We start from the raw sequence: 18,878 nt of genomic DNA on the forward strand, positions 1-18,878 counted from the left end.
AATAACAATGATGTAGGCATAATTACCATAAAGGAAGAAAAGTCACAAAAAATGTTCCTACAAAATAATCAATTGTATTTATCTTGGAATGCAATCCACCGATCGAGTCCAGCAAGTCAGCATACCTTTTCTTTCATTCAGAATATTAATATTGCATTTCAACAATGGGAATTCTGTGTTTCTGTTGATTCGTTACAGACCTCTTTCTCTTCAGAAACTACTCAAATTGTCATTACAAACTCGTTTTGTATTGTCACTGGCATCAGCTATTTTTCCGTTTAAAGAAAGTACCAATGTACTTATCCATAGTTAAAATATACTTGAATATAACTCTGATCCGTGATTTTACTTTTCGAAAAAAGAAATTGGAAAGTTTTGCATATACCTCGCACATGAAAAAAAGCTTAAATACGTTCACATCGGGTGGTAGTAACTCGCTTGAAGCAGTAAACAACATGCCCTTCCCAACAGCCACTATACTGCAGAGGCAAAAAAAACAAGTACTTTTATTATGTCAGTGAATAAGGTATGAGCAGTCTGTGTAATATATTTCTCAGCAAATACTGCAATTAGAGACAACTGGGATAAAAACTCTAATTAATGAATCACATTAATTAGAGTCGTTCAGAAACTATGCTGTATAAACTCGAGCAAAACCATATGTTGCACCGAGAAACAGTATCTAGCTAAAAACTGTTGCTATTAATTAGATGTGTGAATTTGCCTGCCACAAAGCAGCATTAAAATTCAACCGCACATGTTAAAATTCGTAAATGTGTTAAAACTGAGAAATATATATATAGTGAATGTTATGGCAGTTTCACATATGGAATTTGGTTGAAGAGAGCATTTCAATTCAATTGCCGGCTATGCTTTTATCTTCCAGTCACTCGATCTTTTGTTAATACTGCACCAATCATATGCACGTCTTATTTTTGACGACGTTCACAAGGTTATTCTCATCCTGCTGAAGAGTAACAAAGAGATCAGAGTTTAAGACAATGATTATGGAAGATCTTGAAGTTGAATTATTTAAACCCTGGAAGGTTTATTAAATGGAGAACAGGAATGGAGTATCCTGTCATCAGGATACTCCTCACTTCTTCTCCCTGATAGACCTATTAGGGAGAGAAAGTCATCGATGTATAGAAGGAAAGTGGACAAACGCACAAGGTCTTGCGGTATCCGAACTGATAAAGAAAACGAAAAAAATTCAGGATAATTAAAATTTTCATTTCTGACATCAGGGACAAAGCTAAGTCACAGGAGAGAACTACTATTAATGATAACAATTGCTCTTATCTGATAGTTGCAGTTTTAAATTTTCAATGAAATATTTTGAAAATGGCAACATTTCAGATATGCAAAAGCTACATACTATTAAGTATTTACATCCTCCCCCAAATAAATTAAAACAAGTGTGAAAACAAATGAAACTTAATGCTTTCTACTAGCATATAATTGTGTTTTCTATGGCAACGTGTTATAGATTAAAGAACTATAAACCTTGTGATTTTTGATTTATTATGACAGCATAATTATTATACTTTACTTCTGGTGGTGTTTTTCTTTTTCCCTCTTATTATTAGAGAAAATTCCAATAACACCTTTTAATCCCCAAAGAGAGTAGTCAAGGCCATTTTAGATTCTATCTAAAATTTGAAGAATAAGGGGCAGTCAATCTTCACCTTTAGCCAGTTAAAGATAGCCAGCCCAAAAGATCAATGATTTAAGCAGCATCCAGTGAAGAGAGTATGGCAACACAATTGCAGCCATCTTATGGGCTCTAACTTAATGCATAGATTACTGTCCGAAATATCATGAATTTTTTTAATTATTTTTATTGCATTATTAAATAAAAATCTGCAAACTCCTTTAAAAATCCAATAACACCTTTTATTCCCCAAAGGGAGTAGTCGAGGCCATTTTAGTCCTATCTAGAATTTTGAGAATGAGGGCAAACAAATAAAGCTCCACCCTTAGTCAATCAAAGATAGCCAGCCGAAATTATCCATGATTTTGTCGGCATCTGATGAAAAGATTATGGCAGACAACTGCCACAATCTCGTGGTCCCTAACCAATGCACTATATTTCCTGTTATTATTATTATTAGTTACTATTTTTATTATTTTGTTATTATTATTACAATACACTCCATATAATTAAAAAAAAATCATCACTAGAGGTTCGTCCTTAATGCCACATTATCTCTCATATGGCATACAAGGGTGGTCTGAAAAGTTCTCGACCTAACAATGAAAAAACGAATTTATAATTTCAAATTATTTTTATTTTTTTCAACATAATCTCCCATAAGACTAATATATTTATTCCGGCGATGCTCTAGCGCCATTATCCTGTACCTGTAGCGGTTCTCAGTAAGATCTGCAAAATACTGCTCTACAGCTGCAACCACATCTTGATTTGAAGATAAACGCTGACCCAGCTAGAAAGAGTTTTACTTTCGGAAAGAGAAAGAAGTCAGAGGGAGCCAAATCTGTGGAATAGGGTGGATATTCCAACAATTCATAGTGCAGGTCCCTTAATTTTCCCATTGCTAAAACACTTTTGTGGGTGGGTGCATCGTCGTGGTGAAAGTTGGTGTTTTCTTCTGTAAGCCGAATCTTTTCTCATGAATTTTTTCTTCTGGTCTGGTTAAAACATCGGAATAATAATAATCTGCTATTGTTTTGCCCCTTTTCAAGATAATTAATAAATAAAATGCCTTTAGCATCCCAAAACACCAATGCCATGACCTTTCTGCTGATGGAACCGACTTTGTCTTCTTTGGTGCCGAACAACTGGCTTCTGTCCACTGTTTTGACTGATGTTTGGATTTTGGTGTGTAGTGGTGAATCCAAGTCTCATCCATAGTAATAAATCGACGCACAAAATCAATTTTATTCTTGTTAAAACGCTCCAAGCACTTCGGTGATTTTCATGCGAGTGCGTTTTTGATCTGATGTGAGCAAGCGCAGCACCCACCTTGCGCAAAGCTTTTTAATTTGCAATTCTTCATGCAAAATATAATTCTACACGTTCTTTTGAAATGCCTATAGTCTTAGCAATTTCACTCACTTTGACTCACCAGTCATCCAGTACCATATCGTGCACCTGATCAATGATTTCTGGCATTGTTACACTTTTTGGACGTCCTTTACGTGGATCCTCTTCAACTGGTACGGCCACGTTTAAACTCGGTAGCCCATTTCTGAATTGTCGAAAACGAAGAGGAAGAGTGCCCATAAACTTTTATGAACTTCGAATGAATTTCTTTTGGCGTTAAACCTTTTTTTACAAAGAATTTTATAACCGCACGATACTCAATTTATCCATTTCAAGGGAATAGAGATAACGCTTCTGTTTCAGAAAGCTGCATAAAACAAGCTACTTGATAGAATGACTTCCAATTTCACCCTGATGCTTATGACAAATGTACCAAATTAGAAAAAGAAATCTTGCCGATAATGCCATCTATGATGGAGGCCGAGAACTTTTCAGACCATCCTCGTATTAAAAATTCATTGTCCTGGCATTCACGACACTTCCTTCCAATCACTAACGACTCCTTCATTGAACCCTGGTAACATAAATTCCTCCTGAAGTTCATTTACCTCATATGTACTCTTTCTAAGATTTCCATATTGCTTTGAAAATTACGTAACGAAATATCCTTTTTTTTTTCTACTTGTCAACGAACGCGTATGTTTTAATTATGAAAGAAATCGGAATAAATTATTTATTTCTTTAATTTTTTCCCCATCAGCAATATGTGGTTAGTCTTCATATCTTGTAATGTGTCTCCTTCTCCTGTTTCCCAAGAACTTATTATTATTATTATTATTATTATTATTATTATTATTGGTAATTCGCAAGTACTTTACAGTTCCGGAAATTTTAGAGAACTTATAAATGGAAGAATTTTTAATTAAAAGTAAAATTATAATGAAGTACGATATTTTATATAAAAGTTGTTTAAATGTCTCATTATCCAGAAAATTATCTGAAGAAAGAGAAATCAAATCAGTTCTGATCCCCTACCGTTAATTAAGCCAACTGCTGTATGCATTTATCGAATGTTAGAGTGCTTTATTTGAGTTGGTTAACTATAAAATGAAGTTGGCATTTAGTTCACTAATAAAATATGAAAATCCCATTCTTGTTATCAGTGATGAAGATGAGGAAACAGTATCTCAGGTAATAATGTTCACTATAAGTTTCGAAGAGGAGGATAATAATAATAATAATAATAATAAATTGATATCGCACCGTACCTCAAAGTAGGGTTACTGAGCACAATTATTCAATATGAGTACATTTTGTTGAACTTGTTATGTTTTAATCATTTACGAAATAAAAAGTCTGAATAAATGATTAATTTCTTTTATAAATGGTCCCATTTATGAGGTCCTTTTATAAATAATGAATAAGTATATTTGTTTTTCTTTCATTATAATCTAACAGTAAAAAGTTGTAGAACATCTAACAATCTAATTTTCGATAGCTGATTTAATTCATTTCAGCCAATGGCAGGGTTGTATAACTTCTGGAAATTTTAAATTTTTTTCTCGGGAACAGGCCAACTGACCCATACACATTTTGTAGCCAAATAAAACGGTGGCATGTCAGTGGGCTTAACTATCGTGTTAAGCCCACTGACATGTTTCGAAACCCAGAGTTCTGGATAAGGGGCCCGAAAGAGCTCAACACGTCGTATACAGTTAGAATAGTACTGTTTTGTTCATTCAAATATGACCATGGCCGTTTAAATGTAATTATTAAATTAATTTTAGTTTATTAATTACTAAACTAAATAAAATGATATTTTAGATTCATTTAAATTTAATCTAGTAATTAATCGAAATGCCAATTACCAACAGCCAGGGACTGTGCAGCAAAGGCGTTACGCACCGGTTCCGAAAGCGTACATGAAATTTGAAAATTGGGAGTTTGGAGAAGTTGCTAGTAAAAATAACAGCAACGATAACATTAACAAAAGTTATCAAAAAATATTCAATCTCCCCGAATGGAAATTTCATCCCCGCGGTCCACGATGCCTTTTGAAGGTCCTCTCAACATTATTTTATTCTGTTAACACTATGAAATTATCCTTCGGAACTGTCGATGTCATTCCTTGTTTCCGCTTCCAGTGGTCAACACTAAACGTTTATATGCAGGGCTGGTGCTGGTCGATAGGCAAAAACTACTTGGCTGCTGCTTCTCAAAAATGCATATCTTTTTTTTTTTTTTCCTTTATTTGAGAGGCAGCCATTTGTGGCGTATCTTTAAAACGATGAATTTTTATTATCAAGGAAGCTCATTTTAGTCTTGTCTTAAGGTCCTGTTTTAGGTCTAGATCAGTTCTAGTTGTTCTTCGTCAGAAGTCAGAGACGCGTATGTTGTGTAATGTTAACTGTTATGAGGAACAATTCAGAGTGCATTCTCGAGCTTGGTAGAGAATCCAGAGATAGGATTTTATAAATGAGGCATTATAAATTTCTGAGTTATGTAATGCAAACTGATATTGTAAACAAGAAAATTTAGTTTGACTGTTGAATGGAATTCATTGCCAAAGAAATGTGGTGAATGTCTGCGAGACTGCTGTGAATTAGTTTGAGATGTGGAATTGTGATATTTTAGAATATACTCCGTGCGTCCAGTGAGAAGTGCGTAAACTCTATACAAGACCGAATAATAATGATGCAAATGTAATTCCAAAGTATAATATTTTCTACATCAGTATCAAAATATGTATATGTATTTTGGCTTACTTTAATTACTCATGTTTAGGTTATTATTTATTCACATAATTGATACACAGTCAAAACAAGATTTAAACAACATTATATAAACAACAAATATTATTTAAACAACATCGAATATTAAACAAGACCGAATAATAATGATGCAAATGTAATTTCAAAGTATAATATTTTCTACATGTATCAAAATATGTATATGTATTTTGGCTTATTTTAATTGCTCATGTTTAGGTTATTATTTATTCACATAATTGATACACAGTCAAAACAAGATTTAAACAACATTATATAAACAACAAATATTATTTAAACAACAATTTGACTGTTGATACAGAACAATTCAGATTCTACCCAAGAATCTAAGAATAGTCTGTTAGGTAGCGTCGTAAAATATGGACTGTTCTAAGTAATGCTGTTTTTTTTTTTTTTTTTTTGGAGGTCATATGGAACCACTTCGTTGATATTTAATTGCTATAAATAGTTCGAGAGTGAAATTGCACCAATAACTATTGGGATAACTTTAGTGTGTTTAAGCCACAGCCTGCCATCTTCGATTGCCAGATCTTGATATTTAATCATTTTTTCCAGTTCTTTGTTGCTAATGTTCACTGGGTACTGCAATGTCGATAATCCAAACCTGTCGATGTTCGATAATTGTGATGTCAGGTCTGTTGTGTTCCAAATGCCGATCAGTTTGTATTCGAAAGTCCCAGAGAATTTTTGCTGTTTCGTTTTCCAATAGTGTCTCTATTTTATGCTGCCACCAGTTATCAGATGTAGGAAAGCCATATTTTTTGCATACATGCCAATCAATTATTTTAACCACTTAATCATGGCGGTATTTATAGTCAGTTTGAGCTATCTTGCTGCATGCACTGATTAGATGTTCTACAGTCTCATCTTTCTGATCGCATAATCTGCATTTACTGTTATTTTTAACGTTCAAATATGGACTGTTCCAAGTAATGCTGTTTTTTTTTTTGTAGGTCATTTGCTTTCATTGCATTAGTTTGTAATGCCTGTTCTTGAGCTGCTAGAATAAATACTTGTGTTTATTTTTTTTAATATATCCATATTGTAGCCATTGCCACGTCTTGTTTACGTCAATTTTGTCCTCAGTATCTCGAAGAAATTGGCCATGCAAAGGTTTATTTTTCCAGCGCACACATCGGTTATTTTGCTGTTCCTTTTTTGTAATCGGATTTGTTTCCAGTTGATTTTATAAGGTCCCCCTTGTGTAATTGCTTGAAGCATTGGCTCACAGTTATTGTCGATGTAACTTTGCAAGCTAATTTATTCTTCTTCCACAGTCTATCTCACTTGCAGCAGACTCCGTCCACCTATTCTCCTTGGTAGGTACAACCGGTCAACATCACTTCGTGGATGTAATGCATGATGCATAGTCATTAGTTTTCTAGTTTTACGGTCCAGTTTGTCCTGGTCTTCTTTTGTCCGATCTATTATGCCAGCTGTGTATCGGATCACTGGTATAGCCCAAGAATTCATTGCTCTAATTGTGTTTATCCATCTAGTTTTGTTTTCAGAATATTTCGAACCCTTTTGGTGTATTCTGCTGCTGCCTGTTGTTTAACTTTCGAGTGGAGAATGTCACCGGCTTGTAATATTCCTAGGTATTTATAGTATTCGTCAGTTGAAATTGCTTTTATATATCTTTCTTGGTCAAAATTAAAATGGCTAGTATCATTAATTTTTCCTCGTTTAATAGATAAAATTGCGCATTTATCTAAACCAATTTCCATTTTGATGTCCTGGCTGAAAATACGAACTGTGTTCAGTAAAGAGTGTTTGCTGGGCCGATTTTCCATATATTATTATTATTATTATTATTATTATTATTATTATTATTATTATTATTATTATTATTATTATTATTATTATTATTATTATTATTATTATTATTATTATTATTATTATTATTATTATTATTATTATTATTATTATTATTATTATTATTATTATTATTATTATTATTATTATTATTATTATTATTATTATTATTATTATTATTATTATTATTATTATTATTATTATTATTATTATTATTATTATTATTATTATTATTATTATTATTATTATTATTATTATTATTATTATTATTATTATTATTATTATTATTATTATTATTATTATTATTATTATTATTATTATTATTATTATTATTATTATTATTATTATTATTATTATTATTATTATTATTATTATTATTATTATTATTATTATTATTATTATTATTATTATTATTATTATTATTATTATTATTATAGCAATATGCAAATATTTTAGCAATCATTAAAAAAAAAAATATATATATATAATAATAATAATAATAATTATTATTATTATTATTAATAATTCTCTGTATATAATTTCTCGCACGGTTACTAACATTTCTTCAGAGGTCTCGTTATTGAACTGTATGTAATGTTCATACTCCTCGAATTTTTTGTTAATTTGTTCCATGTGTGCATTTAATAAGTCTTTCACCAAGAGTTTAAATGAATCAAATATCTGTAATTTTAGGATCTGGATGTGGATATATTAAAATACAATATGGATATATTAAAAAATTATTATTATATACAGAGAAATAATTCTCTGTATATAATAATAATTATTATTATTATTATATACAGAGGGGGCTGTGTAGGCAGACGGATGCACGTACGCTGTATTGCTGCTCCTGATTTTATAGGTTTAAAGTGTTATTTAACTCATGTTTCCAACTTGAAAGTGCTACTATTTAATTCTACTAGTCACGCTGACAGGGACGTTCAAATTACCAAAATCGGGTAAGTAAGATTCAAATTTTCAGTGTTGGAAGTTCATAGAGTGTACTGCAGTCACCAGCCAACGAAGAACAAAGGACGTCGCCATTTTAAAAGTCGCACTATAGTCGCTAACGGGAAGAAAGGCTAAAGGTCACCGAGACAGCGAAGTTCAAGCAAAATGAGCTGTAACAAATGCAATAAGCCACTAAGTGATGAAGGTGACGGGCAGCATTGTTCCGGATGTAACAAAAAAAAACACTTCCACTGTTTAGGAATCTCAGAAAGCACGTGGAAAGCAAAAGTAGCTGTGAAACGGACCGAATGGCGATGTCAACAGTGCCGTGAGAAAACGAAGAACAAAGACCAGACACCAAAGAAAAGTAACGACGCACATCAAAGTAAGCCGCTTCCAGATCCTAAAATTACAGATATTTGATTCATTTAAACTCTTGGTGAAAGACTTATTAAATGCACACATGGAACAAATTAACAAAAAATTCGAGGAGTATGAACATTACATACAGTTCAATAACGAGACCTCTGAAGAAATGTTAGTAACCGTGCGAGAAATAAAGACGAAATTAACGATAGCGATAGAAACGCAAGATACACTCCTACGCGAAATCAAGAATTGCGGAAAGAAGTAAATATACTCAAGTGTCAAATGGAACACATGCTACAAAAAGAAAGAAAAGAAGAACTTCAAATTGAGGGAATAACGAAAGAAAATACAGAAGACTTAAGCAACATAATGCAACTGATCGGCAGCAAAATTGGAATTGAAATCGCAACCACAGATATCACCTATATCAACCGAGGCCCACACAGAAATAAAGAGAGACCGCCACCAATCATCGCTCGTTTTACTAACAGAAATCTGAGAGACTCCATTCTTACAGCAAGCAAGAAAACAAGGCCGACAACAACGATCCTAACTGATAAGATACTCCCAACACCAATCTATATAACGGAACACTGGACTCCATACTTCAAAAATCTTCTATACCAAGCAAGGAAGACAAAAACAGAGAAAAACTACAAGTTCCTGTGGACAAAGAATTCCCAGATATTTTTGAGAAAGAATGAAAACACTCTAGTAGACATAATTACAAGTGAATCCGACTTACACAGCCTACCAATATAAAACACTAACTTTTCACATCCTTAAGAATAAGATTAGAACTCATTTAAAAACTATATAATGGAGATCTCAAACATAGGCGAACATATCCAGTCAGACAACATAAACTTCAAGGTCTTTGACACTTTGAAGAAATGGTCAGACAACATTTCCACCAACACTAACTTCACTATCATACACACAAACATAAGGAGAATAAAAAAACACTGGCTTACATTGATAACACAGCTCAATTATACCATGATAAACATAGATGCGCTAATACTGACCGAAGTTGCAATAAACGACACAGAAATTTACGCATACAACATAAATAATTATCAAACCTACAACTTATGTAGACCAAATAAAAGAGGAGGTGGCATTGTCGCATTTATCAAAGAAAAATACAATGTGACAGAAAAACACTCACTTCGAACATGCGGAAACACTAATTTTGGAAATCACAAATAGTCACAATAGTATCAAATACACAATAAACACAATATACAGACCCCCAGATAATAATCCACTCAGTTTTCTTCACGAGTTAGAAACATGGCTAAGCGACATCGAACCGCGTACAACACACAGGCTCATCCTAAATTAATATTAACATAAATACTCTTGACCACGCTTCCTCAACCACTAACACATATCTTGATATACTAAGTCAGTACAACATAAACCCTACCATTAACTCTCCAACAAGAGAAGAAATACTCAATAACTCACTAACACAATCATGCATTGATCATATCAACATACGGGCTCCCATCCATACATGTACATCATCAGTAATTAACGTAAAAATTGCCGATCACTACTTTGTCTCAACTTCGTTTTATGACGTTTCCTACCCCCCCCCCCCTCCCACCACCACAAAAGTCGACAAAACTCGGTCATACTAAAGAGCATTGTCGATAACCAAGTAAAAAATACAAACTGGAATTCCCTACTTAAAATAAACGATCCTATAACATTATACGAGAATTTTCAAATAAAGTTCACAGAAATATACAAAAAAGCAACAAAACCTACAAACGAGGCGACAAACAGACAGCAATCCATGGATAAATGACGACATACTAAATACTATTACTGTAAAAGAAAATCTATGGAAAAAACTTAAAAAGTCACCCAGTAACACACATTTACAAACCTTATACAAAAACACAAGAAATAAACTAACATCAAAAATTTGTAGGGCAAAAAGACATTACTACTTCCAAAAATTCATGGAATATAACAACAGTAGGCAAACATGGGCTACGCTCAACGAATTAGTAACCCTAAAAAAGAAAACTTCAGCACAAGATTTTATTGCAAAAAGCTTCGGTCAAGACACAAACCAAGAGGAACTAGCAGACTCATTCAACCATGCTTTCACAAACAACATCGCACAACTCAAAAAAGACAAACTACCAACGATCAACAAAAAACTACCGACACAAAGTCAACAATAAACGATGCATTTTCCACCCATAACAAAACAGGAACTGAAAGAAGCAATCCTACAACTAAAACCAAAGACCACTCCAGGAATAGACAAAATAAGACTCACAGACTTTATAACACACTTTGAACAAATAAATCCAATACATTTGAAACTCGTGAACATAATATTCGACACAGACATTATTCCACAACAACTAAAAACTGCAGTAATTACGCCAATATACAAACACGGCAAAAGAAACGATACTCAGAACTACAGACCAATAGCTACACTGCCAGTCATCTCAAAAATTCTAGAAAAAATAACACACACCAGACTACAGACCTATTTACAGAAGTACAACATCATCTCACAAAACCAATACGGCTTTCAGAAAACAAAAAGCACCATTACTTTATTAGAAGACATCGCCGACACAATAAACTTGTGTTGGCGATGTCGGCGTACTTGTTTTTCTCGACAAAAACAAGTACGCCGTCCTTATACTGCTGGACCTAACCAAAGCATTTGACACACTTGAACATGACATACTACTCACCAAACTATACTCAATAGGTATAAGAGGAACACTGCATACATAGTTCAAGAACTACCTCTCAAACAGAACACAAGTAACAAAAATAAGTACATGTCACAGTCGGAGTATACAAGTAAACCACGGTGTACATCAAGGTGCCATATTATCACCCACTCTATTCAACATATACATTAACGATGTTCATAACATATCCATAAGAAGTCAAATATTTCAATACGCAGATGACCCTGCACTACTAACAATCCACACAGACTTTAACACTGCTCTCTCCGCAAAGCACAACAAGACCTAAATGAAATCACAACATACTTCCACCAAAACGCAATTCTAATCAACGGCGCCAAAACACAGATGTTGATAATACACAACCCAAGAATCATACGCCCCGCATCACTATCGATACATTGTCACACATACCGCTGCATTAACAACAAAAATACCTGCCAATGTTCCGAAATCAAACCTGTAACACACGCAAAATATCTCGGTCTCTATATAGATTCTCACCTTAAATGGACAAAACATATAGCATACCTATACATCAAACTCCGGATCATCGCAGCAAAACTCTTCCAAGTTAAAGCCATTATTCCACCCAACATAAAAAAACTCCTATATCACGGTATCTGCAAATCCCTACTCAGATACGGAATAACAGTCTATGCAAATACATCAAACAGCCACCTAACAAAATTAGAAACACTACACAGGAAAATCATGTCAACCTGGACACGATTTTCCTGTGTAAAGGAAAATCTGGACACCTTACACACAACAATCAATATCCGACAAGCACATGGCGATACACAGAATTCTGAGCATCAAAAACCTGAAACACTACATGACATTAACAAGGAATTCAACATCACCTATCGAAACAACAGAGACACATATCGTATAACAAATCATCATCATCATCATCATCATCATCATCATCATCATCATCATCATCATCATCATCATCATCATCATCATCATCATCATCATCATCATCATCAGATATGTGTAGCTCAGTGGATGTGGCGTTTGCCAACCACGGCGCTTGGCCGCACTAAGGAAGGCTTGGTTTCGAGTCTAGTCGGCGACTAGAGGAAATTTTTTCTAAGCCTTTTTTCGACCGGTTCCCGAGTTAGTCGATCTCTGGCACGGGCAAGCAGGTTTTTCCTCCCGGAAACTCGGGTTTTTCGTCCTGTAAACTCAAGAAAATCGACCGTAGAACCCACATTATTTCAGACATTAAATATATTGTTAGGGACCACGAGATGGCGGCACATTTGAGCCGTCTCTCTTCACTGAGTACCGCTTAATTAGTGATAGCCTTGGGCCATCTATCTCTGATTGGTACCAGTGGAGATTGAACTGCCCACTCAGTCTCCAAAAGTTAGATAGGGCTAAATGGCCTTGCCTACTCCCCGTATACGGGAATAGAAAGGCGTAGCTGATTTTTTTATTATTATTATTATTATTGTTTTTTTTTTTTTTTTTTTTCTTCTGTTTGTAGTTGCATGCGAAGAATCGGATCGCGAAGTCACATACACCTCTATTATTCAACCCATAATGGAATATACTCCACCTAGCTGGATGTAAATATCACAAACCAGTTTAGACAAGCTTATAAAAATTCAGAAAAATGCAGCTAGAATCATATGTGGACTAAGGAATACAACTCCGCGGAAAATAGCAGAATTCAAATTCAACCTTGTTCCTTTAAAAATTAGGTGGCAAGAAAATCTTACTAAATTTGTAGAAAAAGGGCAAATCTTGCACATCATAGAACAAGTGAAATTTTTAAAAATTGGCAACCAACAAACAGAATAAAGAAAAAAATCAACAATGCATGAAATCATGGAAAATAAAATTCCCTTGGATTGTCCAAATAAAATAGCCAACTACCCAGCATTTCCTCCAAATCAAGACTGGAAAAATATTAGTTATCAATTTTGAAATAGGGAAACATGAGGAAAAAAGCCTAGAAAACCCTGAAATCTTGAGATCATTAGCTTTTTCAAAGATAATAGAATATGGACCTGACTCAATAAAGATCTACACAGATGGCTCCAAAAATCCAAAAAATCCAATGGCAATTCTAGGAGTGGCCTTCTTATCTAGCTCTCAAAATATAGAACTAAATACTGACAGTATTGAATGCAACTCATACCATGCAGAATTTTATTCTTATGGTGATATAATGGCCGTGAGGCCCCTTTTATTTGGAAAGTACGGCACCATCTCAATCCCTCCAAATTTTATCCGGACTCGGGACCGGCATAGCTGATGAATCAGGCCTATGGCTGGGTCTTAAGTATTCCCTCAACCAGACAAACCGGCCCCGTGTGTTCACGGGGCCGGTTTGTCTGGTTGAGGGAGGAAAAACCCCATCTAAACTAGGGAGAAAAACTCTGCTGTCCATGCCCAAAACCGGCTAACTTGGCTATGTCTGAGAAAGATCCTTAAGCTCCTCACGTCGGCGACGAGAATCGAACTCAGGCATAACCACTAGGCTAATCACCATTAACACAGCAGCACTGCAACATTTGGATAAGGAATTTATATTTTTCACAGATTCCTTAGCAGCTCTTCAAGCTTTTAAGAACTGCTACACTAGCCATCATGAAATACTTAGAGACATAGCAAAAAAACATAAACAAACTACATAAGGATTCCGAAATAATTTTCCAATGAATACCATCCCATGTGGGATTAAAGAGAAATGAAACTGCAGATGAAGTAGCAAAAAATGGCTGCAATATCAAGTGATACCACAGATTTCTATCTTTTTAAAACCACTAAAAAGAAAACATAAAAAGAACGATTCTCCAGGACATGACTCACCACTGGTATTAAGCAGAAAAACCATCAACTCCAAGTTTAATCGCTGTGTCACTACCATGATCTCTCGCCTCAAGACCGGCCACACAAGACCAATTAGGTTTAGCAATGGCATAAAAGTCTTCCCCATCTGCAAAATCTGTAACATCGAGGAAGCATCGCCAATGCATTTACTAAATTGCATGAATATTTCCATATCTGAACTTTATAACAACCCAGAAAAGGTGCTATATAAAATATATGAATTCTCTATGATCTGGTGTAATAATACTGTGCGATAATAAAAAAAAAATAAAAGAAAACTATTCTCCAAATATATAGTGAAACATTTTCCTTGCATCTATCATATCCCTTCCCTTTCTTCGTTGTCTATCGATCAATTTGTAACCCACGAATCGTCAGTTTATCGTGATCTGAGCGTTAGTTTATCGTGATCGTGATCTATTCCATAGGCCTGACCTCATCTTAGCTCCCGCTTCCGATTATTCTCAACCAATTCCTCATCAAAAAGAAATCCGGGCTACTAAATTCGAGCACAGTAGTCTAGTGTGGAACTACCAAGACCTTATCACCACTGAGCAGCGTGTTTTCAGCATCCTCTGTGTTATTTTTCTTCATTTCTGTAATATATCCTCCGAACTTCAACTCCCTGCCCAATGTCACTTCCGAGATCCATAGCTTATTAATTTCTAATGGTGCAGTCCGAGCATAGCGTGTAATCTTTTCAGCCAAAAGTGCAAGTGCCTAGACGTTGCCATATTAAACTGATGACCATTATCCTTTTCCCATAATATTAGTTTATTAGATCACCCTTCAGAATCACCATATCACTTATTTACTGTTGCGCTCTCTTATTTGGTATTATTAGCAAACAACCAGAAAAAAAAAAAGAGATTTACTGAAATGGCTCAATTCGATGACAATAGAAGCAAAAATATAGTACAAAAGAAACAGTGCAATTGTAAAACGCGAAGGAAAAAGCATAAGTGATGGAAGAATTTTGTAACTGAACTAGAAAAGGATATAATATAATCAAGCCGTAAACCTATAAAAATAGTAAAATACGTGAACAAAGAAATTAAAGGTAAAGATGCAAACAATAAATTTAGAAAAATGCATAACTTATTTTCAAAATCTCTGGACTGAAGAAGTACAATTTATACATTAAATAATAATCTAACAGAAAATATTACGATGTAAGAACCAAAAAAGTACAATAAATAAGATGCAAAATAGGAAAACACCAGGAGAAAACAAAATAAAAGCATGCACTGTAAAAAATGAAGTGAAAGACTTCTGAAATTCTTTAACATAGTCAGGATTTCTGAAAAAAATCAAAAATATTGAAAAAAAGCACTAGTTATCCCAAGTTATAAAAAATGAAATAAAGATTACTTGCAATAATGATAAGAGAATTAGCCTGCTAAATGCAGGAATATTAAAAGAAAAACTAAACAATATTGTAGAGAACCTAAAATAACAGAATGGATTCAAAAAAGGCCGCTCTTGCATTGACTCAATTTTCACTCTAAAGATATTAATTGAAGAGCGAACAGAATTTCAAAACGAAACACACAATTTATTATGAAAAATCATTTGATAAAATTAATAGAGAAAAGTTATTAAAATATTTACAGATCTAAAATATACTAAACCATATAGTACCTCCTTAATTCATCCTGATCCTATGAAGGATCAGGATGAATCAAGGAGGTAGTACATTAGTACATCTTCGAATCAAAAAATTAGAATAATCAAAGAAAATGTGTTGAGTGATTTGCAATTTTAATTTATTACATAGAAAATAATTATCACCAAATATGAATTAGCATCATCTAAATGTACGTACTTTGTAGATTATATAACCATGTAAACATAAAAAAGTAATATAAATTATGAAAAAACTGTTATCTGAAAACATTCACAAAATTAGAATAATTTTTAACAGAATTAATTCTAATAATTCCAAATATTAGAATAATGCGAAAATAAATGCACAAAAATTACAGTCAAAGGGAAGCAACATGATAATTAGTACTTTGTTCCGTTTACCTTCTTTTGTACCTTTCCCCCTTAGCTTTTATGACCGTTCGTAAACGGTGAGCATATTATATACTAGTGGTTCACAGGCTTTTTTTTTTTTTTTAAATCAAAACATGCCATATGGTTTGCAGACCAGAAATAAGTTAATTTTTGTCTCTTGGGACAACTTTTTGAAGACGTTTCTTCATAATTCCTCACAAATTCTCAATGGGGTTTAAATCTGGTGAGTTTGCCAGCCAGGGAATTACATTGATTTGCCTTTCTTTTAGCCATTTAGTAGCGGTCTTGGAAGTGTGACAAATAGATGAATCTTGCTGAAAGAGGAAATCACCATCACATAAATCTTCCGATGCTGGTAACATAAAGTGCTTAAGAATTTCTTGGTACAATTTGGAATCGACTACCTGGACCCTCTGCGGTCATACAAACCAATATCATGACAGAAGTTGCAAATTTCAACGAACGTTTCATGCATTCTTTATCAAATGCTTCTTGTTTAAGACGCCAAACACATATCCCTTGACGACTGGGACACACAAAACATACTTTCATCGCTAAAAAGTACCTTTTCCCATTCCTCTTGACCCCACAACAGTTTTTGCTTACACCATTGCGTTTTAGCTGCCTTTTGCTTGGAAGTCGTAAGCGGCTTCGTCTTAGGTACACGCGATTTAAAACCCAGTTTGTGGAGTCGTCTCAACGTCGGGGATTTAAACACATTCTCACCTAGTTCTTTCCATCTCCTGTTTTCGGTTTTCTTCACGATATTCTTCAATCTCTTCTCACCTCTTGATGTATATTACCTTTCGACCGCTATTGCAGCGATTATTTTGAAAATTCTGGTTATTAGAATACTGTCTCAATACTCTACTTACGCTTGCTTGAGAACACTTCAATTCCTTAGCTATAAACTGTTCGGTTTGGCCTTCATTGTGTAGAAACACCATAGGAAACTTGTTAGCTTCCGATATGTCACTCTTTCGATCCATGTTTAGCAAATGATTAACTGAAATCCACGCACAAACGATTCCTCACACACGAGTCAATCCCGCAGCTACTGAAATATATATACTATATCTCTGTTCTCCTCAAAACCAGTTGGAAAAATTTGGAATATTCTAATATTTTGAAAACCACGTTAAAAATTATTCTAATTTTGTCAATGTTTTCAAATAACAGTTTCCTTATAATTTATATTACATTTTTATGTGTTTACGTAATTATATAATCTACAGTGACTTAGATTTAGATGATGCTAATTCATATTTGGTAATAATTATTTTCTACGCAATAAATTAGAATTGCAAATCATTCAACATATTTTCTTTGATTATTCTAATTTTTTTATTCGGAGGGGTACTAATGTACTACCTCTTTGATTCATCCTAATCCTAGGAAGGAAACTGTGGAGATAGTACCCTACGCCACAATCCAGAGAGCGGTTAAACAGTGGCTCCAAAAAAATTTTATTCGATTTTTTCTCATTTGCTGCCTTCAGTTCAGAGGACAGAAAAACTAAGAATCGATTTTTATCATCTTTTTGTACTGTGAATCAATCCTCAATAACTGAAATATTTGATAAATATTCTCCGGTAAAACGTGTATATATGTGAAAATAACTGTTAGTATTGGGGATATATAAGGCCTGCTTCTGGTGGCACATTAACTAGTTACGCCATTGCCTCCTTTCACTCTCTTTTGGAACCTACTATGTCGAGACTTAAATAGCCTGGTCAAAGGCATTGACAATTCTCTTGCACATTCAGATATCGCATTTAATCGCATGGTCATATTCTTATTGAGATTTTGTGATCTTATCACATCCATTTCATCTACCTGTCATCTAACATTGGACCCTTCATTCACTGCGTTATCTTCCTGGATGTATTCCCCCCCCCTCGCAAAATGATCAATCAGTAATTAAAAAAATTTCTTCAGAATCTGTCGCCTTCATTCCATCCTCATTTATTGATGATATCTTTCCATAATTATAATGCTTTTTATTGTCATATAGCGAAAGAACGTTTGAGATTTCGTTTAAATTACTTGTCTAACTTCCTCTCATAATTTGATTTTAAATCCTTCCTTCGCTGAGCTAGTCATCTTGTTTCATGTGCTTTGTGTTCAAGCTTCATTCTAAAATCAAATACTATCAGTTTCTTTCTAATTCTTGCGATCCTCAGCGAAATCAATAAACAGACTCATTGTCCTTGCTATCGGCTGCTAGCCAAGGAACTCCTTTAGTGCTTGCTAGGAATGCTAGCAATACTTCTACCGAATTTCATGCGAGGAAGGTCTTGCAGAATGTCAGAACAGTTTAGTGCAGGTGGGTACTCA

The 18,878-nt window shown here is 34.1% G+C and overlaps 1 protein-coding gene across 3 annotated transcripts in view; it reads left to right on the top strand.

Moving 5' to 3' along the window:
* Positions 1-4,074: 4,074 nt before the first annotated feature.
* LOC150106871 (33 kDa inner dynein arm light chain, axonemal-like) overlaps positions 4,075-18,878 on the top strand; it is a 70,285-nt gene continuing 55,481 nt past the window's right edge. For 2 of the 3 annotated variants that reach the window (XM_090392782.1, XM_090392783.1), the window contains exon 1: positions 4,075-4,198. In XM_090392782.1, the coding sequence (XP_090248908.1) occupies positions 4,115-4,198 (84 nt within the window). In that variant the 5' untranslated portion in view covers positions 4,075-4,114. The remainder of the gene's footprint in view (positions 4,199-18,878) is intronic. The other variant, XM_090392784.1, reaches the window with a different exon arrangement.

The sequence above is a fragment of the Typopeltis vanoorti genome, chromosome 5 (genome assembly GCF_054136105.1).
Source record: "Typopeltis vanoorti isolate ZY-2024b chromosome 5, IOZ_Tvanoo_1.0, whole genome shotgun sequence".
Lineage (NCBI taxonomy): Eukaryota > Metazoa > Arthropoda > Arachnida > Uropygi > Thelyphonidae > Typopeltis > Typopeltis vanoorti.